At 34.5% G+C, this 23435-nt stretch overlaps 2 protein-coding genes across 2 annotated transcripts in view; one reads left to right on the forward strand and one right to left on the reverse strand.

Moving 5' to 3' along the window:
• Positions 1–23435, forward strand: part of PSMD1 (proteasome (prosome, macropain) 26S subunit, non-ATPase, 1) — an 84571-nt gene that overhangs the window by 28138 nt on the left and 32998 nt on the right. The gene's annotated exons all lie outside the window — the stretch shown is intronic.
• Positions 1186–16701, reverse strand: HTR2B (5-hydroxytryptamine (serotonin) receptor 2B, G protein-coupled). Its single transcript, XM_008587764.1, is given in 3 exon segments — positions 1186–2078; positions 6526–6726; positions 16353–16701. Coding segments are annotated over 3 exon segments (1443 nt in total).

Consider the following 23435-nt stretch of genomic DNA (forward strand, 5'->3'; position numbering starts at 1 on the left):
TTTATCTTTATAATATCTCCATTCAGAATTTTATGTCAAATTGGTACATGGTCTCTGTATGCTATTCTCTGTTTCTGCCTCAGTATCTTTGTGTTTATGTTCTAGGTGCTGTGATTTATCCTTACTTTATTTTTGTCTGTTTCATTCTTTTTTCTGCACCTTTGTTTTCCCCTCTTCATTAATTGACAATAATATGAAATAGAATGAAAGTAGGTTTTTAAAAAATTACTCTACACAGCTACAATCTATTCCTTTTCTGTGAAGGTAAGACCATTAAATAGTTTCTTTGTTCCCTTAGGGGTGCTTAATGCTGATATTTGCTTTCAAAGTATAGATTTCTTTGAAGTATTTATAAAATGGAAATGTCAGTTATATAGAGTGGAAAAATTTGGGGCTATGTTATACTTTTTAAGAAATAGTTGATATTGGGGTTACATTTTATTTTCTAGAATATTCCGGAAATACTAGAATGATTTCTCATGAACTATAGGAATATATGTCAGTTAATTGTAAGAAAGGATTTGGGGCTATGTTATACTTTTTAAGAAATAGTTGATATTGGGGTTACATTTTATTTTCTAGAATATTCTGGAAATACTAGAATGATTTCTCATGAACTATAGGAATATATGTCAGTTAATTGTAAGAAAGGAATTTTTTTTTCAGGATTTGAAGCTAAATAGTTCATAGATATTATGGTTAATTTTGTAGGTGTGCATATGTTTATGTACATACACAAATTTATAGACAATACAGAGCTTGTGGGAAGATAGTTACTCTGATTTAGATTGTCTGTGGGTGGAGCTTTGGCAGTGTGGTTACAATTCTAGTATTTAGATTTCATGAAACAATTAGGTATGCCCTCAGATGCATAAAATATAGGATTTGAGATGCTGTCATAGTGATATCTGGAAAATAAAAAATTTAACAAGTGCCAAACCCATCATATTAGAGACTGGAACCAAAATAGAGATTTTTTTTTTTTATATGTAGCTGTACAAAATTTTTTTTTCATGGAGTAATTTTGTCCAAATGAGGAAAAATGGATAATCTTAATACTTAACTCTTAGTTTAAAGAGATGAATTATGTAGGACATAAAGTTCTTTATATAATTCTTAGTATATTTACATCTTGTTCATTATCTTACTCATCATTATATGTTAGATGAAAACTGTGCCAGTCTGCTATACATAACTGACTTGCTCTTCGGTTTTGTCGCCTTCATTTTCAGTTAGGAAAAGTGTACCTAGTAGAATGATTGATGAAGACTGAATGGTTGAACTTCGGAGCCTTATTGGGCTCTGGTACATGGCAGGATTAATTCCATTTCGAACTCCATGTTTTTTGAAAAACTTAGAGTTCTCTGTCATTGTATTCCGGAAGTAGATTTTACTGGAGCATTTTCTAAGAGTTCTTAATGTCTTTGTGGCCTGATAATTGCAGGTGATGTATCGGCCAAATGCATCCCGAAATGTCTTGTTGAAAAGGGTATAGACGAAAGGATTCACCCCTGAGGAAACATAACCTATCCACACAAATATCTCCAGAAGCATTTTGAGAGTAGTCTCGTTACAAGAATCACATAAAACTAAAGTTACATTTGTAATGAAAAAGGGACACCACATAAGCAAAAAGAGAAAAAACACAATCCCTAAGACCTTTGAGGCTCTCTGTTCGTTGGAAATGGTCTGCACTGACTTTTTTCCAACTGTGGACGTTCTTCGCATAAGTGTTTCATCACTTGAATTGGGCAGAGTTTTGTCCTTGTGAGAACCATCCAGCATTGCCACCTTTTCAGGTGATGAGCAAGGCGTTTCATCCCTTTGGAAAACTGTGGACACAGTCAACCATGTTAGGCGTTGAGGTGGCTTGTTTTTGACCAAGTAAGCTTTCTTCTGTAAAGCTTGGATAGTGAGAAAGTAGATGACAATCATGACTGCAAGAGGCGTAAAGAAGGCAGCCAGTGAGCCAAAGAGCATGAAATTGCCAAAGCGTTCCTTTGTCAGCACACAAGTGATATTATTTGGGTTATCCACATCATTCTCTATCCCTTTAACAGGGATTGGAATGGCAATACCTAAAGAAGAGGAAACAAGATAAACTGAGTAATTTTTAGGACCTATAACTCTTAGATTAAGTCCTTTTAGATTTTATCCTAGTAACTTTATGCTGGTTATTGCATTACTAATAATTCCTGGGACCCATGCAGAATATGTCCAAACATTGTCATTGGAAGTTTTTACAAATAGAACCTAAGTAAGCAAATCTTGTTTTCAAACAAAGAGATTGATTAGTGATTTCAGGTTGATAATGAAAGCTTCCCTAAATCTATAGTATGTCCGTGATATAGTAGGGAATGTGTTCCTCATTATCTGTTTTTGTTTTTTCATCTATCCTAAATTAAGGAAAAGGAATTCAGAAGAGAAGCTTCTTTTATCTTAATATCCAATGTAGTTGACCTAGAGAGACATCAGAGTATATTCATTTAGTATCTTAATTCTGAATAGATATCTATTTTATTATCTTTGAGGTTATACAGTTTAATTTAATAGAATGTTTTATCTTTTGATATTTTTGAATCTCTTTTAATCCTTTTCTTAACAAAAATAATAATAATAAACCCCTTAGTTTTCCATAGGGGAAAATAAACTAAGGGGTTTTATTTTTTTAATGCTACTTAAAAATTTGAGAGCATGCAGATTGTGAAATTTATTTTCAAAATTTAAAGTTCCTCTAATAGGTATAAAAGAAGTGTACCTCATGCTAATTTTCTAATACAATGTTTTGAATACCAGGAAGTAGATATTTAAATATGATGTTGCTTAGTAAAGTAGTTTATTAGACAAATAACATAAAGGGTTAGTCTGACTCTTTTGCCTTTGAAAGAGCAGACATTTTTAAATATCTGAATTAATTGATCTTTAGAAACCACTAGAATCCCTTTGTTGTTCTGTGAATCTGAAAGCACTCCATCAACTGCACAGCCTTTTCATGGTAGCTAAAGAACCCTTGGCAAGAATATTTTCAAACCCTTTCTAATGAAAGGGTTTTTCTGCTTTTCCTCACGTGCACCACCAGAAAGAAGATTCTTTGTACTTGTTATTCTACACTAGGGGTCAGCATACTACAGGCTGCAAGCCCAAAGTATTTACTGTCTTGCCCTTCACCTCTGCTCTACCCTGTTACTTCCAGGTCACCTTCCTACTGTTCTTTCTCCCCCAAAACACTTCCCTTTGATGTCTAATCTATTTATAATGCTCTCTTCTTCACCCCAGTCAGGTACCAACCTTCAGGACATTTCTCCATCTTTCTCAGTGGTTTAGTACCTTTCCATAGTGTTCCTCTCCACTGCTTCATTGCCATCATCTTCCATGACTTCATCCCATTGATGACCCTTCTAATACCTTAATTTTATATTTCTTGAACTTCTCAATTATATTATTATTTGCACCCCTGAAGATATTCATATGTCCACTTACTCCTATCTAAAATTGTGAACTCTGATATTTTCCTTCCTTGTCCTACTACTCTTCAGTACTGGAGAACTTCTTGTTACTGTTATCTTGACTTCTAGTACACGCATCCTTCTCTGTTTTCACATTCCATTAAACCCCCATCCTCCTGTCAAGATTCACATTACCTTCACGTCCAGCTTGTTGGTCAATTACCTTTAGGTTTTCACTTATACTTTTTATACCCTTACCCTCTTATTTTTCATACTTACTGTTGCCAGGTGTTATCTAGGATAATTATAAATCTAAAAGAAGAAATTGAGCTCCCTTTAGCACTTTGTAAAATTTCAAAACTGAACTTACCCTGTCATCTGCATCTTCTTTTTTTTCAAAATTACTAAATTGTAATTGTTTCTACAAAACAAAGTGTGATGAAAAAGAGCATTGATCTTGGCCTTGGTGCTGAAAAGCTGTAAGAGTCCTCAAGTCAAATACAGTCACACATCACTTAACGACAGAAGTGCATCTTTAGGTGATTACATCATTGTGCAAACATCATAGAGTGTCCTTACACAAATCTGGATGATATAGCCTACTATTCACCTAGGCTATGTGGTATAGCCTATTGTGCCTAAGCTAAAAACTTGTACAGCGTGTTACTGTACTAAATACAGCTGGCAATTATAATGGTAGGTACTTTTGTATCTAAACATAGAAAAGGTACAGTAAAAATATGTAATAAAAAATGGTACACCTCTCTAGAGCACTGACCACGTATGGAGCTTGCATGACTGGAAGTTGCTCTGGGTGAGTCAGTGAATGAGTGGTAAGTTAATGTGAAGGCCTAGGGCATTACTATCCATTACTGTAGACTTTATAAACACTGTACACTTAGGCTGCACCGAATTTATGTTGAAAATAAAGTAATTGCACCATTATGTTATGTCCATCAGCTATGACGTCACTGGGCGATAGGAATTTTTCAACTCTATTGTAATCCATCGTCGTATATGTGGTCAGTCGTTGACCAAAACATCATTATGTGTCACATGACTATGTTTAAAACCTCTGGGTTGGGCCGGCCTGGTGGCGCACTGCTATAGTGCACCGCTTGGGAAGCATGGTGGCGCTCCCGCTGAGGGTTCGGATCCCACATACAGACCGGTTCCCGCTCACTGGCTGAGTGAGGCGCGGGAGCGACGCCGAGGGTTGCGATCCCGTTGCCAGTCCCGGTCCGGTACGGGGGCGACACTGAGGGTTGCGATCCGTTGCCGGACACGGAAAAAGACAAAAAAAAAAAAAAAACCCTCTGGGTTTCTTTTTTCTCATCTATAAAAGTAGTAGACTTCTAAGATCCCTTCTAAATTTATAAATCTGGAGTCTTCCTTTTTTTATTTTTCCTCCTACACACACTTATCTCTTTGTATTAGTGTAATTTGTTTATATATCTGTCTTCCTTGAATGCAAAACTTCTTTTTCTTATGTCTCTGTGTATTCTTCATACCTAGCATATTATAGACACTCAAAATTTGATCAATTAATAAACTAATGTTATCCAGCCTTTATTTAAATGTCACCTCTACCAACAGGCTGTTTACCTTATTGGCTTGATCATATTCCACAGTTTCTAATTTTAATTATTCTTAAGGGTCCGTTTCTCTTTTTTTTCCCTGCCTCTGCGCTACTCCCCCCACCCTACCCCAATACACACACCTCACATACTCTTCCTTTCCCTCTCCCTCATTGCAATGAACTTACCAAAAGATGTGGGTCATTTGACATGGATGGTATTGTAAATTGTCACCCATTGTCTCCTGCCCTTTTTTAGCTTCTTTTTGGGGGGCCTGTTCTGCTCTGTCAATTAGCCTCTGTCCACCCTAAGCTGACCTTATCTCACTGCTTGCAAATCTCTCCATTCTGAATAGACTTTTCTTTGATCCTTCTTTCTTCCCATGCCAGAGTAGTAACACACCTTGCCTTTACCTCCAAACTTTCAATGGAGGTGGCCTTGGTATCATTATTTGGGGAGTATACAGGTCAATTTTCAGTATTTTACTTTTGTGTTTTTGCCTCAGTGTTCTTACTCTGCTTAGAAAGAATTAAATATTTTTCTTGCCTTCCTTTTAGCATTTCAGGTCTCTTAATTTTTTTCCTCTTTGAAATTTTTTTTACTAGGAAGGAGGGAATCTGCTGGTCAGGTCATTGTAATTGTTCTGAATCTGTTTGTTTTTCTGATATTAACTTATAAGAACTTTGAGTAATTTATTCTATTCTTCATGCTTAGATACTCTATTATAGCAACTGTCTTGAGCATTAAAGATGGACAGAGAGACATAAAACAGTTCAGAAGAAATGTGGTTTCTTTTTATAAATCATTTCTTTTGTTTTCTTTTGGTGGCTTGCCAGTACAGGTAACCAAACCCTTAACCTTGGTGTTACAAGGCCGCACTCTAACCAAACCAACTAGCCAGCCCTATAAATCATTTCCGAATGTCAGTTTAACATATTTTCTTTGCATCTTTCTTAAAACTTTTAACTAAATGTATTCAAAACACTTACACAGACACTTAACCATTTTTAATCTGTGCATATATTGAAACATTGGCTTCTAAAATGAATTTATGATCTTTGATACCTGCCTACAAAATGTTTAGGTTGGTTGTTTTTTCTCTTTTCCTCTTTATCTTCTTAGATGTGATTTAAGATGCATTTCATTTTTTGTTATTTTTATGTAATTGCGGGATTCCACATGTTAGCTAGACCTTATGATTTATTGACAAATATGAAAACTGTTTTTAGGTGTAACATTCCTGCGTATCAGAATCAAAGTAGGAAGATATCTCAATGAACACTGTAGAAATGGTTCTTTCTGAGGACATGAACTTTGCTGCTACTTTCTACTTTTTCCTGATAGAAGCTACGTGATGAACTTAATGACATAAGGAGCTTGTATTGCTATATCAGCACACTTCCTTAACCTCTTAATTCATGGCCTACCAGACCTGGTATTCTCCTAGCCAAATGGAACCAAAGGCTATACACACCACCCATACTCTGGCATTCCCCACCTACCTATTGAAATTAACCACACCACTGTAATCTTGATGAATGCTGTAGTTCGTGAGTTAAATTGATTGGCCTGGATTGGCTTTTTGATGGCTATGTAACGATCCACTGAAATAGCACAGAGATGCATGATGGATGCAGTTGAAAAGAGAACATCAAGAAATAACCAGGCAGGACATAGAACGAGTGGGAGGGGCCACATAGCCTCTGAAAGATAGAAAAACAAAACAAAAAAAATTTTCTCCTGCAAAATGGCAACCTTCGGTGTAGTTTCTTTTTAAGTAATTTATAACCTTTTTCATTATTCATCTGAAATTTTACGGCTTAACCTCTACAAGATAATGTTTAATTTCAGATAATGGAGACAATAATATTAAATACAATGTTTCTGTAGATGGTAACTTTTAAATAAATTTTCTGTTTTATATTATTAACAGTTATAACCTTTTTCTAAGTCAGCATCAATTTAGTATTTTTGCATTATTTCAATCTTTGCTCTTTTGTTGATTCCTTTTGTGATCTTTTAACAATTTATACAATATTGCAACTGGAACTTAACCTTGCTAATAAAATAAAATTTATTTTTAAGTTTCTATTATATAAAAAGAAAACATTTTACCATATGAAGGAGGCAATATAATATGTCAAAAAACATATTACAGTGGGAGTCTCCAGAAGGCCTAGGTTTTTGGCTCACATCTAGCGATGACTAGCAGCATAATAATGTTTATAGCAAACTCTCATTTGGTGAAATAATTAAAGGAATAGTTTTTGAATAAATATTCCAAAAAGAATGGCTTCAGATTATCTTGAAGAAAAGTGGATTGTTATCCTTCCATATTCTATCATTTACTCCAAGCATGAAATAAGCAATACATACTTTGGGTTTTAAAAGAAAATCTCAGGGTTAGACATAGTATTTAATTCATTTAACAAACTTATAAAATGCTTACTGTGTATCTCATATAGTGTTAATAAGCACTTTAGAAACATTAACTGTTTTTAAAATTTCAGATTTGGATGTGGTATTGAATATTCTACATAGTTTTCCAGTAAATTTACATAGGTGTTCATACATAGGTGGATTTAACACGTTATACATTATATATATACCCACTACATACATGTTTATAGTTTCGAAGCAACTAAAATTTGTTTTAGGGTTCCCCCTAGAATATTTCAGTTAGAATTCATTTTACAAAAATATATATATATACATATAAATGTACGAGGATACTTCAAAAAGTTTATGGACTCATATTATTTGTCAGTTGTATTTTTGCACAAACTTTTTTTTTTTTTCCCTAAAAGATGACCAGTAAGGGGATCCTAATCCTTGACTTGGTGTTGTCAGCACCATGCCCACCCAGTGAGCTAACTGGCCATCCCTATATGGGATCCGAACCCGTGGCCTTGGCGTTATCAGAACCACACTCACCCAAGTGAGCTACGGGCCGGCCCTTGCACAAACTTTTTGAAGTACTCTCATGTATAGACTTTCGTACTTGTTATAAAAGCAGATTATTCTTGTAGAGAAAAAATATCATGCATATGAGATTATCTAAGTCCCTTTTATGGTTTGATTTTAGTATGTACATTGATAAAACGTAAACTGCTCTTCTTCAGGTATATCTGGCTTTGACAGGTATAAAGTGATTAGAATAATTGAAGGAAAACCAAGATAACCATCTCAGGATTGCAAGGCTCTGAAGAGATCCTTCAATTGTGAACTGTTTAAATTTAAGGAGCCTGGGGTTGGAGAGAGGTTAGAATCCCAGACCAAAAAGAGTTTTTAGACAGACTTGTGAATATATTATTTTCAGGATTTAAATAGGATTTCAGTGAAAGGTATTTGTACACTTTACCCGGAAGGTAGCAAGGCTGATAAATCCACTTTTTGGTGCCTTCTGTTTCCAGAGTTGGTATATGGCATTTTTAATAGGAATATTAAAATATTTATTCTTAGCAACAAAATGAACAATAATATTGATATGAATTTTTATCCAAAAATGATAAATGGCAGCTTCCAGGTGGCACATGCATCCAGGTGCTGGGAGGGTGGTGCACCCCAGCTCCAGGGGAACAGAACTCTTATGCCCTTCCAGATCTTGCTCTATATTTGTACCTCTTCATCTGGCTGTTCCTTTATAATAAACTGGTTAATATTTTTTTTAAAAAAAGAGGATAAATGATTGCTTCGTACATGGTTCCATGTTTAGCAGCTTCTTGAAAAGGAATTAAAGCATTTGGTGGAAGGACTCATTAATACTTTTAAGTGAATTAAATTGGAGATGGGAAGGGATGGAGGTGGTTATAGATTCATTGAGTTCAAGGGACCTTAGAGAAACTGCAGATTTTGCATTCAGGTACAGTTGAGTCTTTGAATGTGGGGGCAGGGAGAGGAGACATTTGTTCATCAAAACTGAAATGTTAATTTAAAGTGTTCCTTAGAACCTTGATACTAAATTGTGTTCTTCAGATCAGTGAGAGTATCAGCATCACCTGGAAATTTGCTGTATTAGAAATGCAAGCTCCTGGGTCCTATCCCAGACCTACTGTATCAGACTCTGAAGTTATACAAGATCCTCAGGTGATTTGTGTGCAAATTAATGTTTGAGATGCAGCTCTTTGGAAGACTATCTGGGAAAGATTGTGTCTGAATCTTAATAGATGCCCTAGGTTTGCTGGTATAGGATAGGCATTCAATACTTCATAGAAAGGAATTTATGGAAGGCCTTTCAAAATAAACAAAGAAATAAAGTATGGCGGAGAATCCTGTGTTTAGAGAATCTAGTCAGTTCGATTTTCTCCCTCTTAGCCATAGCATTCAGATTTTTTGTTGATTAGTGGAAAGGAACCTTGAACAAAGGCAGCAATGCATTCTTCTGCCTAAGCTTAAAAGCAAACTAACAGTCTAAGTAGAGAGAAAAGAATCACACACAATTGAGAGAGTTTGCACTGGAAACTACTTAAAGCGAAGCTACATTCTAAACTGACCTAAAAATTCTTGATTTAGGGCTATGAGTAAGGAGGTAGAAAGATACTCTTGTCTAGAGCTATAACCAGAAATGCTGATCATGGTTAAGGGTTAAAAAGGCAGGTAAGTATTGTGTTGTAGCTTAGATTTCCTTTCTTTAGGTACATGCTCTCTCTATTACCTTCTTAAATGTTTTGCTAATAATTTATAACTTGCCTATTTAACTATGCTAGTTATGGATTATACTTTTGAAAATTAAGATCTGGAAAATTCTAGTCATAAATCTAGTAGCCCAGAGCAGGAAGCAACAAGAGAACTCATGTAAAAAGTACATGTCTTTGAAATTCCACTGCCTGACCCACATACTCCTCCTAATTGTGAGCTAGTAGGGAAAGCTTTTTAGTGCTGATTTAATTAAGGCTACGAAGGCTTGTTAGCCTCACTTTCCAACAGAATGAATTTATTTATAAACTCCTATTTTGGAATAGAAAGTAGGAATTAAAATTAATGTAGATGACTAGAATTTTCTTGTTTCAGTCAGTGCTGTCTTATTGCTAATAGTAGAAACATTAAGACGTGATATAGAATTTTTTTTTTTTTTTAAAGATGACTGATAAGGGGATCTTAACCCTTGGCTTGGTGTTGTCAGCACCCCGCTCAGCCAGTGAGCGAAACGGCCATCCCTATATAGGATCCGAACCCGTGGCCTTGGTGTTATCAGCACCGCACTCTCCTGAGTGAGCCACAGGCCGGCCCTAGAATTTTTTTTTAAGAAAGAATGAGACTACGAGCTTTAAGACTGAGAGATGGATCTTTATGATTCTGAGCCTTTATGATTTCACGTTTCATGAAATACTAGTGAATAGACTTTTTATGAAACTAACATAAAAGTAACATAATGAATTAAATAATAGAAATCTTTTATACAAAGCAAATAGAAAAAAAGGCTTGTGTAATTTCTTAATAGATTCAGGTAATCTAAGAATTGATGGAAATTAAAAATAGTACTTTTCTTCAGTTAATATTAATTTGGTAGGCTCAAAGTTAGAAAAGTTTCTATGTAGAACAACTGAATAAAGGTTAAGTTGGTATGGTGAGATAGTTTTACTATTCTAAAACTTTTATGTTATTTTTATTAGGAGTTTTAATTTGTTTCAAGGATTTATTATTATAATAATTTTTTGTAATGTATTATGTCCAATTTATTTCCATAAAGACTAGAGATTACTTCAAAATTTGAAGTAATCAAGTAAAAAAAGATACAGATTTAAATAAAAAGAAAGAAAATTGTGTCTAGGAGTCAGTCTGAGAGAAATAAGCTATCAGGTACATGAAATAAATTACTGCTATTCTGGGGCTCTAAATATGACTCCTTCATAAACATTAGGAGAGAAAGGAGAAAACATTTAAGTTATATACTTATTGTCCCACCCAAAAAAGCATACAAAATTTCTCTAAAAAACAAATCCTATTTTTCACCTCCTTCTCCTACCCACTTCTGAATCAAACTTAGAGGAATTAATTTCAATGAGGTTTGAATAATGGCATTCTGTGGGTTCTTGAAATAATTACAGACTGAAGATTATAGGAGCAACTGTTAAAAGAACAAAACAAGTCTTAGATGGATCTTGGATTATGGACACTTAGTTATTTAATTATCTAAATAATATTAGCCCAACTATTTTGTTGTTTTAAATGAAGACTGTATGCTTTAAATTCCCCCATAGATAAGGGTTGGTAGAATTACGTAAATTTCTGCTTGTCACCCGGACAAGGTTCAGTATCTTCATAGGCATGGACCTAGATCTAATACCTTCCTCAGAAAAGAGGTCTGGCAGTCATCTCAAGGATTCATGCAAGTATTGCTTGAAACCCAAGTATTCTGTAGAACTTAATATGAAATATAATTGGAAAAAAAACCAAAAACGAGTTCTTCCTAGTGCCTAGAAAAAATTCTGGGACCCTCTTGTTTATTTAAGATATGCCAAATATTACAGTTTTGGTTGGTAGAATTTCTCCATTTACATTTGAGAGAGCAGAGTAAGAATGTGAATTCTAAAGTCAGTCCTCCTGGGTTCATATCATGTCTCTGCCACTTATTTTGTGACCTTGGACAAATTACGTATCCCTCTGTTCTTATGTTCTCTGTAAAATGGGGATAACCTATAGGGTTTATAGGGTTGAGGATTAAATGCAGTAATACATGTGAAGTGTTTACGGCTGTGTCTGGCATAGAGCATGCACTCAATAAATGTTAGTTCTTATTTACTATTGTTGTTTGACAAACTAGCCAACTAACCCAGCCATGAAAACACTCTAAGACTACTTAGGAACAATAAGCCAAATTATCAGTAGGAAATAAGTGTTTTTCTTTCTGCCTACTATAGCGAGAGTACATGTATCCAGTTGAATTTAAAGCTGTACTTGCAGGGAGGAAAATAGAATGAGAACATGTTTAACTCTAACTTGAATTTAAATTTGTCACGAAAGTGTCTTTTATTGATTTATTTATTTTTTCCTTTATTTTTTTTTTTTTTGTCTTTTTTCGTGACCGGCAACGGATCACAACCCTCAGTGTCGCACCCGTACCGGACTGGGACCGGCAACGGGATTGCAACCCTCGGTGTTGCACCCGCACCTCGCTCAGCCAGTGAGCGGCCGGTCTGTATGTGGGATCCGAACCCTCGGGAGCGCTGCCAGGCTCCCAAGTGGCGCACTGTAGCAGTGCGCCACCGGGCCGGCCCCACGAAAGTGTCTTTTATAAAAGTTGAATTTTGACTGCTACTGATTGTATATATGGCACAGAAATGTAAATAACCCATATGCATTGTAATTGGGTTGTGCCTGGGTTTTTTGTTTATTTTTGGTTTTGTTTTGGGGGGGTTTTTGTGGTTTTTGCTCTTTTTTTTTTTTTGCTTTCTTTTTAATTAGTACAAAAACCTGATGTTTTTAATCAGAAACTCCATGTCTTGATGAGATAGACTCATTTTATCTGAAACCTGCTTACCCTTTGGGCAAGTTTTTTGTTTGGAAAACCAAGTTATATATCATTTGTTCAGAAAATAATTAGCATCAATCTATAATTCTAGGGCCTAAAATATTTCCCTTTTCAGAATTTAAAAGATTGTATTTTAAAAGCCATTCCAAGACCTATAGAGTTCACAGAGATACATAGTTCATGAACTTATTGGAAAAGGACAAATCCTAAATAATAGCTCTTACGTGCAAAAGGGACACAGTTTTCAAATACACAATTTTTAAATCTCAAATTCTAATTCTTCTGTCTTTATCTTTCAGAAAAGAGAGACATAATTCAGTACTTAAATGTCGTTATGAAGCTTCTGTTTTGTTTTTGTTGTTTTTCTACTACATTTGAGCATTTGAGGTATTCTGGGGTTAGATGTTTGAAATGTTTTAAGCAGTTTAATACTTAGGAAAGTTTTTCTTTGATTTTTTTAAATTTCTGCTTTCCAAAAAGAAGTGCCTTCAACTGCTTTGGTCCCCCATTTCAGAATTAGGTATAGTAGCATTTCACTGTATAAATGGGTAACTGACTTTTTTTTTTTTAATGCTATACAAGTGTTTCATCTCTGGTTAGACTCACATCTCAATTAAATCACATGTTTAGATTGCATACTATATGTACTAATGCCTACCAGTTATTAGTGTCTGTAATGTGCTGGGCCCTACTTGACAATCTCATTTCCACTGTAAAATTTAACATGCTCAGGGCTGGCACATGGCTCACTTGGGAGAGTGTGGTGCTGATAACATCAAGGCCATGGGTTCCAATCCCTATATGGGGATGGCCGGTTTGCTCACTTGGGAGAGCGTGGTGTTGACAACACCAAGTCAAGGTTTAAGATCCCCTTACCAGTCACCTTTAAAAAATAATAATAATAATAATTTAACATGCCCATTTTACAGAAAAGGTGATTGTACTTTGAGATATTAGGTGACTTGCCTAAAAGCCAACACAAGAGAACCAGAGTTAAAACCCTGGAGTGTCTTGCTACAAACACCCATCTATCAGCCATTTTACACACCTTCTTTCAACTGTACCATAGATACTGTTTTCATTTACAGATCATGAGGCATGGGCTAAAACTTAAGTTATAAGTAAGTCAGTAATGCCCACTGGATGACCAAATGCCATATTTTTTTCTGTTACATTTTAAATTATTTATTTAATGAGAAAAGGAAAAGTTTAGCGAAGTTCTTAAATGGTGAACATCCTTTCTTTTTTAATATCAGCATAAAATGTTATGTTTTCTTCCTGCTCAAGTGTTTCTAACATAGGAATTTTCAAGCCTTATGTTATAAACTACTGATTTGTGATCATAGATTTTAGGAATTATGGACAAGTAAAAAACTAAAGCTGTAAAGATGGAGTTCGGTGTTCCCAGTTATGAAGAAATGGCAGAAAATTTGACATAGCATAACTCATTTGAGAGACAATGTTGTGCCAGAGTTATAATATTGGTAAAATAGAAATTTAAGCCATATATAATTAAATATAATACAAATCAGTGGTTAAATAAAATATTCCTCAGTGTAAGCATACAAGAGCCACTATTTTATTTTACTGCTCTCTTTTTTTAAACTTTTAAATTAGAATATTAGCTAGTATAATGTTTCTGTATTACTTCCATTGAATTTCCCTGAGATAGCTAAAATTGCTCATGGTAGTGGTTAAACTTTTACGATTATGATATCAGAGATAATTTTGTTTGTACAGACTTCAGAAGTTGTGAAGATTATCCTTATAATAAAAGAAAAATATGTAAAGTCTACATCTGCCTTTTAAAGTCATCAGATGTTTTTATAAGTGCATTAGTTTAGAAAGTCTTAGTATCTATTAACATGTGAAAGGCTGTAAAAAAATAACTTGGTATTTGAAATCAGGTCCCCATTTGTAATACGTGCAGTTCCCAGTTATAAATGCATCCTCTGAAGCTTTTAGAGAGCAGCATGCATTTTTTCATATACTTTCACATAAAAATAGAGTTGTGTTAAATAATGAATTAATGCAATAATATTTTTAAAAGTGGTTAAATTCCCAGATTAGTTCATTTTTTAAAAATCTAACCCCACTATACAGCTTAATTACTGATAGTGAAAGTGTTTGAGGCTATGATTTTTTTCTATAATTAAAAATTAAAACATTTGAAAGAATGAAATATTATAAACATATATATCATAAGTATTTAAGACATGCATACGAAAACATTCCACAAAAATGTTAACATATGTTGGGTTTTTTCTAACTTTTATTGCTAAGAATTTTTATGGCACCAAAATAAGCTTAAAATTGTCAGCTGCTGGATACCTACTATTTTCCTACAGAATATATGGAATTATGTCTGTTATTTGTTTTGTATTTTGTCAGCTCACTTTAATACTGTGGAACTTTGCCTTTAAAATTTCTTAACTTAAAAAAAAAAAAAAAGATTCCTTAAGTATTTAGCTGATAATTTAAGTACCTACAGTAGTATTTTGCATATAGTAGATGTTTGATATTTATGGACTCAAGGATTTTAAAGTTAAAGTTCACTTCTGCATAACTTACTCAGTTTCATTTATTCAACATGACATATCAATTAAATTTTATGGTAACATGAGATAAGTATTTTGACATTTTCTGTATGCCTAGCAAAGCACTGTTTGAGCAGTATGATTTTACACTTTAAGCTGCTATTGTTGCATGGAGATGGGAGCTTGAATCATATGCCTATACAATGTTTACCAAATATGCATATATATATATATTCCTGCATAATCCCTATTTACTTTATTTCTTTTAAATTTTATTCAAAATTAAGGTTGTTTAGTTACTCCATATCAGTCAGATTTCTTACTTTTCATGGTTACATATAGCATTAGATTATTCAAAAGATTACAAATATATAAAAGGGGGGCTAGATGGACAATATTAATGATTAGAGAGTCTGATTAAAGTGGTAAAACCTTATTCATTATTGCTTGTCCTGCCTCAGAATTTTCTTGAGCCCTCTTAATTCACTGACAGAATTATTTGTGTTTACCCAAATTTTATAACTAGAGATATGCATAAATAAGAAACTACTTATGTCTATTCTAATATCATTATCGTTTTTATTCTAACAAATTAAGATTTCAGTGTCTTAACTACATTTTTTACTAAACTCGTAACTCAGGTTTTATTAATCTAGAGGTCTGTCAAGAACACAGATGGTCAGATATAAAAAATTAAACAGATGAATCATCTCTTTGGACACTCTGAGCCCCAGACCTTTTCCTTCAGTAACATAATTTTTTCGTAACATGATGTGTATGTAGGAATTGTGTTCAAGTTTAAAGTAAACAAACTTACAAAAAAATAACAAGAATTTTTTAGAACAATTCCAATTTTAAATTGGGATTTAGCAATTTAAATTGGAATTTAGTGATTCAAAGACCTTATGATTAATAATTAACCCAGCACATACCTGTCACAGGGAGTGTCCTAGTTATTGCTTTGTTAAGGAAAATAAAAAGTGTCCATGATAGAAAAGTTAAAGTATAAGTCTATTCACTATTAATTGTTAGGTAATGTATGCAGAATCTGTGAATATTGCTAACTTGAATGACTTTTTAAGTGATTTTATTAGATGGCTGAGGAGGGAGTAACATTGTTTCCAAAAAATTATTTTTTGCTCTGTAAAACTGATTATCAACCACAGAAAATGATGAAAATGGAGGACTGTTTATTTGTATCTTTAAGTAGTCCAAGTCCATCTTTTATTTCAAGGAAAATAAAGATTAAATGAGTGTCCACCTCTCTAATAGTATATCATAGTTGTATGGTTTGATGGCAGGAACAAAGTGAAATACTTACCAAACATTATTGTCAAGAGGGCAATCGGCATCACAAACAATCCAACCAGCAAATCAGCAACTGCCAGGGACATTAGAAAGTAATTGGTTGCATATTGCAGCTTTTTCTCCAATGAAACAGCCAGAATAACAAGGATGTTTCCACCAATTGTTGGTATTATCACCATGAGTATCAGAAGAGCTGCCCAGTGCAGTTTATTTCCGTGTTCCTCAACAGTCTGTTTCATTTCCTCTGGTGTTGATTCTGTCTGTAATCCAGACTGGTTAGAAGAGAGTAAGTTATCAGATGTGCTCTGTTACATGTGCTCAGAAATTGTGCTTTGTTCCGACATTCTATAAGAGAGAGCCATATGGCGTTATTCTGTGATTTGGTCCAGTTCCAGACAATGGTCAGCATGGTCAGTAGCTAAGCTGGTCATCTATTTTTTTAAGGAATTGTACCCATGCCAAACACTCGAAGCCAAAGTTGACTCCTTCCTTTAAAACAAAATTCAAGGTCTGTAAAATGAGAGCGTGCATATGTCTGTTCATATTTGTACATAAGACCGCCAAGTATTTAGTACTTTCTAGAGGCTTAGATTTTGGAAGGCTCCATGAAAGAAACTGATAGCTGTGAAAAATAAGCTATTTATTAATTTCTCATTTTTTGTTTTGCTGTAGTTGTAGACTCATGTTTGAACTTGGAATGCCAGAGTTCCCCCTAGATACGAAATATTTAGATTGCATTATTTATTTCTGAAAAGCAATAAAAAACACTTGAACTTAGTAGTCCCTCCCTTCTAAATAGGTCTGTTTTGCGTTCGTGACAGTGCAGCCAATTCCCACAGAAGTATCATATTCCTGATATGCCTCAATTAATGAAATAAGTACATTAACTTTTTCGGTGGTTATAATGACAAGCTAGGTGTTTCCTGACCCTTTAATATCTGTTTACCTTTCCTTTGAGTACATACAGAACTGTGGAAAAGTCAGAACACTAAATAATTCTGACTAGAGCTTTCAGTACACACTGACCATCCACCTAGAAACATTCCAAGCCCAACAAAGGTCAATAAATGACTTAGCTAGGAATTCTTATATGTAATTGGCTGTCTGCTCTGGTTTATCTTAGTACTGATATAAATGCCATTTTTATAAAGCATTTTGGAATTTCTTTATCTTGAGAGAAGGAAAAATAAATATCACTAAGATCTAAATAATTTTTTTTAGTAATTTCATCTTTCATACCATGTTTCTGCAACATTTTCTAAATTTAATCACTAAATTTGCCGGATTTGGGCCAGTTCATTTTTTACTTTAAGTAGTAATTGTTTTACTTAACCTTCCTAGTTTCCCTGCAAAGGATGGGGCACTAAGAGGAAGAGTAAACCATTTGTTCATAAAATTTACATATCCCATCTCTCCCCGTTAGCATTAATAAATTTTTTATTATGGTTTTTAAACTACTGAATAGAAATGAAGGATTATGGTAGCAGAGTTCTTGAAGATAAAAGAAACCTTTAGGTTAACTCCATATGTATTTGTTACTCACTTACCTCTCATTTGCTTCTTACTTTCCGGAGCCTGTCATCTTCTCTCTGCAGTAGACCTGCTTGCAGCTGTGACTGAAATCCTTTTCCCATTGACTTATTCTGAGCCTCTAGCACTGGTGCTTGAAAGCAGTGAAATAAATGTGTTGTATATCTGTAAGCATGCCAAGGAGGTTATTTCCTCTTTGATACATTCATTTTTAGAGAGTAGCTGCATTCATTGTAATTCATAAAACCACCAGTTAACTGTGTTGAACCGGTTCATGACCCTTATTCAAGTTATATTCTTTAGAGCACTCTGATATTTGTGGGGACTGTAATAAACTTTGTCATTTTAACTTAAGATAGTTTTGTTTGGGATTAAGCTTGGGCTGCTTTGCCCCTTTGAGAAAAAGTAGGATATAACCTAGGGATGCCAGAGCTTTCATTATATGAAGATTCTGCCCTATTAGCCTTATAGTGATTTTTATAGTTCTAATTGGTAGCGGTGAAACAAGATTCTTACCCAGCTCTTATGCCTTTGCTGTGAAACACAATTAATTTGCTCTGGTTGCAGCCTTATATAGAAGAGCACAGAAAGGTCTGAATTTTACAAGTATACATAGGTTTTAGCAGAAACTTTTTGGACTGCTTGTTTTTGAACAAGTGGCCTCTGGGTTTCAGAGTTGGTTCGTTTGGAGCTTTTTTTTCACAAGTTTTACATTAGGGAAAGTATATATTATGTAGTGAAAATACATTTCTGCCTTTTTTCAGAAAATTGGTGTATAAATCTTAACAGTTATACTATTTAAGTTTTCTCTAAACTAACAGTTTACTAAGACTAGCTTAGTATTTAGTTCTCAAGGTTTCCTTTTTAAAGATCAGTATAGGTCAGTCATGTTTTTTTATTTAATTACTTCCAGATCAGTGATGGCATTTGTGCCCCTTTTTTGTTTCAAATTTTTATTTCTTAGCTTGTGTTGAAAGTTACTGGAAAATATTTAGTTTATTTCAGTTCTACTGAGCACTTAAGATTTTATTCAGTGCTTTCTGCCTTTTTTAAACTCAAAATTCATGTTTTAGAAAAAAATACTTGCTGAGAATTCTAGATAAAAGCAAATGAAATAATACTCAAGAGCAATCAGATGGATTTTTTAATGTGCCAGAATTTCTATTTAGGTGCATCAGAAAAGTTTATATAACAGCTATGAAAATTTTTTTGGCAGCTGACAGATATGAGGATCTAAACCCTTGATCTTGTTGTTATCAACACTGCACTCTAACCAACTGAGCTAACCATTCAGCCCTCTATGTGTGTTTTAATGTGTTGTTTGGTCCTTTATATTTTCTGTAAATTGATAGTTGGATCATAAGTTTGATCACATGTAGGTTCATTTCTCTTTTTTTTTTTGAAGGGCAGGGCTGGCAGTACACAAATCTAATTCCTTCTCTTTTCGTGATATTTGCAGTCTTTGATGATCATGCTGAGATCCATTAATTCATTACAAGATGCAGTATGGTGATATAATTTTATCACTCCTTCATTATTAATTGACTTTAAAATTTTTTATGTATACATATATCGTGTGTGTGGTATGTTTGTGTGTGTATGTGTGTATATAAAGATTGATGTGCAGAATTTTGTTTTCAGTGAATGTTTGCATTCCAGTTATTGCTTAGAAAGATTCCTTTGTCCTTTTAGAGCTGCCTGCTGAAACATTGAAGTGAACATATAAGAATATTACAGCTTTATTTTTCTGCTAATTTTTAAAATATTTTCTAAGCTAATTTTTTAAAGAATTTGTCACTTGTTTTTGCTAAAGAATGTGTCAGAGTTAGATGTTATTAGACTGAGAAACTGATAGGTTTCTTTTATGCTTTTGAGTTTATACTTTTTACAACCTATTTCAGTCTTTATTGCAATCACGTAGGTAAAGCTGTGCATTAGGCCCCCAGTATCTATGTTTCCAGGGAAAATTTTTTCTAAACCTCATGAAATTGTTAATGCCCTTTGGGAAACAAACCTAAGTCCACATACTATCCCCTTTCTGAAGATTTTTCTACTAAAGAAAAGAACTTGAATTTTGTGGTTGGTTTAAGAATAGTATATATGATATCTTTTATTTGTTCTACTATTTTTTTACCAAGTGGAGATCATAAAATAAATGAAGTTCTACTATAGATTTTAAGATAAGCTCTTTCCAGTGAGTCACTTTTCCCTGGAATATCCTGCCCCTGCTGCAGCCAATGGGCAAGTTGGTAAGTATTCTGTATACCATTAGCTTCCTAAAAAGCTGATGAAGAAATCTGTAGGTCAGATCCCTAAATATAACCAACATTCTATGTTTAATATCCAACACGTTTTATATTGTTTTGAATGAACCTTTGGACATAGGTTTACCCTACCTTTTTAAAAAATAAGAACCCTAACTACAGCATATTAGTAACCAAATTCTGGGTTCTGATCCAAAGCCAATTTCTGGTTATGCATCTAGATTTCAGTGATGATAGTATAGTGTAGTATTTTACTCTACCATACCATTGATTCTACCGAGCATACATAGGTAGAGCAGATATTGTTTAATGGATAAAACAATTAAGGCTCAGAGAGATTGAGTGATTGTCACCCTGCTAATAAATGGCTGCCCTAGAATTGTAGTCCAGGTTTTTCTGATTCTAAGCCCATATTCTCTCTACCACAACAAACTTGAAGATGTGAGGGAAAGGAGACAGATTATTTAGGGAATTACTGTAGTTCCAGTTAGAGATGATCAGGGCCTGAATCAAGGCAATGGAAACAGAAATAAGATTTAAAGTTTTCACTTGACTTGGTGGCAGATGAGATGTGGGGAGTGGGGGAATAGATGGATTAAAGATGTGAGTTTCCTAGGTATGTAGATGAATGGTGATGGTGGAAGAAGAGGTGCTTTAGGAGACAGGGTGCCCTTCTTTATTCCTTTTTTTGTATGGGATTCTTTATGTTGATGTCTTTAATCCACAGGCACTTAGAAATTTAGGATGCTACTCACATTGTTTAGAATCTGTTGTTAGGGAGTATAAGAGAGTTAAACAGGGGCGGGTATATTCTAAATTCCTGTTTGTTGTGTTAATCTTCTGATGGCATTTAACTAATAAGAATTATAAATTCATAATTTTACCAATGGACAATACTGAAGTTTATGGCCTCAAAAATTCCCTATCTGATGGCCCTGCTTAGAACATTGTTTCTGCCTCTGTTTATATTTTGCTGTATTTTTTTCTCCTTTAGTGAAGATAGAGACGGGGAGAAGCACCATATTCTTGAAAGCATCTTGATTTGTTAATATGATTTAATGTTGAGGTTGCACAAAATATTCAGTGAAGAAACAGTAGTTAAAAGACAGTGTGTTGAAAGAAAGGAATTCACATGTGCAGCTTATGGCCGAATGATATGGCAGTGACTTGTGCATATGCCCTTGCACAATGCCTGCTCTGTGGAAGGTTTGTACAAATAGTAACATTGGCAAAATGACTGTTATCTACAAACCAAGAAATTTATTGAAACAACAGATCAGAACTCAGTTATTTTTGTGTCATTTCTTAAAGCAGAAAATTACCAATTCTTTTCATTAAAAACTGAATTACGTACTTGGGGCTAAAGTAATATTTTCACTTGTTGCTGCCTGTAATATTGTACCTCATGAGAACCACAAGAGTAACAATACTTAAGAGTAATGAAGTTGTTCATTTGTTTTTTCATTTTCTTTACATGATATAAACTAATTTTGAAACCTAAATGATATATTCCCTCATTTTACACTCAAAATTAGACTCCCAAAATTATGTGTATCTGACCATTTGGGGGACCATTTCTCCAAGAAAGGAGACTCTGATCCAAAAAAAAGATTTAGAACCACTGTAGGTGATTGGCAGATAGTCACATACTAAGTCCTGAGGGAAGCTAAACAGGACCCAGTTGTTCCAAATGTTTGTTATAGTCTAAACCCACTACCTCATACACATAAGCACTCAATAATTATGACTAACTAGAGCCAGCTGCCAGGACTTGAGAAAAACACAGAGGGTTCTACAGATAATATACTTGTATATTTGTCTAGTACTTTATAGTTTTCTAAGCTGTTTCTCATAAATTATCTCATTTGTTCTTCAGAACAACTAACCTACTAGGACAAATACCTGTGCTGTCGTTTGAACCAAGCTCTTGAATGGATGGGATTTTTAAGAAGACTTAATGGACATTATAGCATGAGCAAAGGCAGAATATAGGAAAGGGTAGAACATGGCGGGAATAGTGAGTGACATACTGACTGGAAAGGAGGCTGGATTTGGCAAAGTGAAGGGAAGGTAGAAAAGAAGGTTGGACACCTTCGTTACAAGCTTTGATATCTGCCATACTACCAAGTTGTTATTGTGCCAATGTTCCTGATTTTTTATGTCTAATGTTATCTCCCATTCCTTCACACAAAACCAATATGGTCTATCTACTAACTTTTCCTCAAGCTTGTTTCTCACATTCCAGTGTCCATTCCTTTGCCCTGAACATTTGTCCCTCTGTTTTCAGAATTATACCCATCCTTCAAGTCCCAGTATAGATCTTACCTGTGAGGTCCTCCCTAACTCTCTAGGTAGTTTTCCTATTCCAAACGTCAGAGCATTTAAATGAAATTAAAAGACACTCGGTTAGGGCCGGCCCGGTGGCGCGCTGGAGAGTGCGCTGCCTGGCGCCGCTCCTGCCGAGGGTTCGGATCCCATGTGGAGACCGGTTCCCGCTCACTGGTTGAGCGCGGTGCGGGCACAACACCAAGGGTTGCGATCCCGTTGCCGGTCCCCGGTGCGGGCGTGACACCGAGGGTTGCGATCCCGTTACCGGTCAGTAAAAAAGACAAAAAGGAAAAAAAAAAAAGACACTCGGTTAGCCCTTGTGAAATAATACTCATGGGTATGTTAACTATTCCTGGTTTTGATTATCTAGCTGAATTATAAATTTAAGGGGGAAGGGAAGAGCTTGATATATTTCCCGGTGCTTAACCTTTAGGCCTTAAGCATAGTAGAAAATACTTGTTGGTTAAGTCTCTAAATACAGTATAAATTTAGTTTAACTCTCTTGTCTCTTACTAAGTAATAAAAATTATTTTGTCTATAGTACCTAGCACTCTGCTAATAATTTATTGGAGATAAAAAATATAGAAGACAATTTCAACCCTTAACCCTTTAGACATTTGCAGTCGAGTGGTTTTATTGATAATTAATTAGGTAGCAAAATACTTGAGTTTGTCAGAGGATTTGGGTATCAAATTATGGAACAAGCTTTAAGTTCTTAGCCTAATTAGAGTGAAAATAAAAGTTAAATGATGGTGGTGTCAACTACAAGTTGTAGAATAACTCTCCAACAGCCTCTTTGGTATAATATCACTTTAAATTTCATTTTTATTTCATAGAAATGTTACTCATTGAAGAAAAGTTGTCCTGTGATAAATGGGCATTGATTTAAACCTATGATAATTGGTTCATTTTTATTATTATTTTTATTTATTTATTTATTTATTTTTGTCTTTTTCTGTGTCCGGCAACGGATC

This window comes from Galeopterus variegatus, unplaced genomic scaffold, assembly GCF_000696425.1.
Source record: "Galeopterus variegatus unplaced genomic scaffold, G_variegatus-3.0.2 Scaffold4530, whole genome shotgun sequence".
NCBI classification, from domain to species: domain Eukaryota; kingdom Metazoa; phylum Chordata; class Mammalia; order Dermoptera; family Cynocephalidae; genus Galeopterus; species Galeopterus variegatus.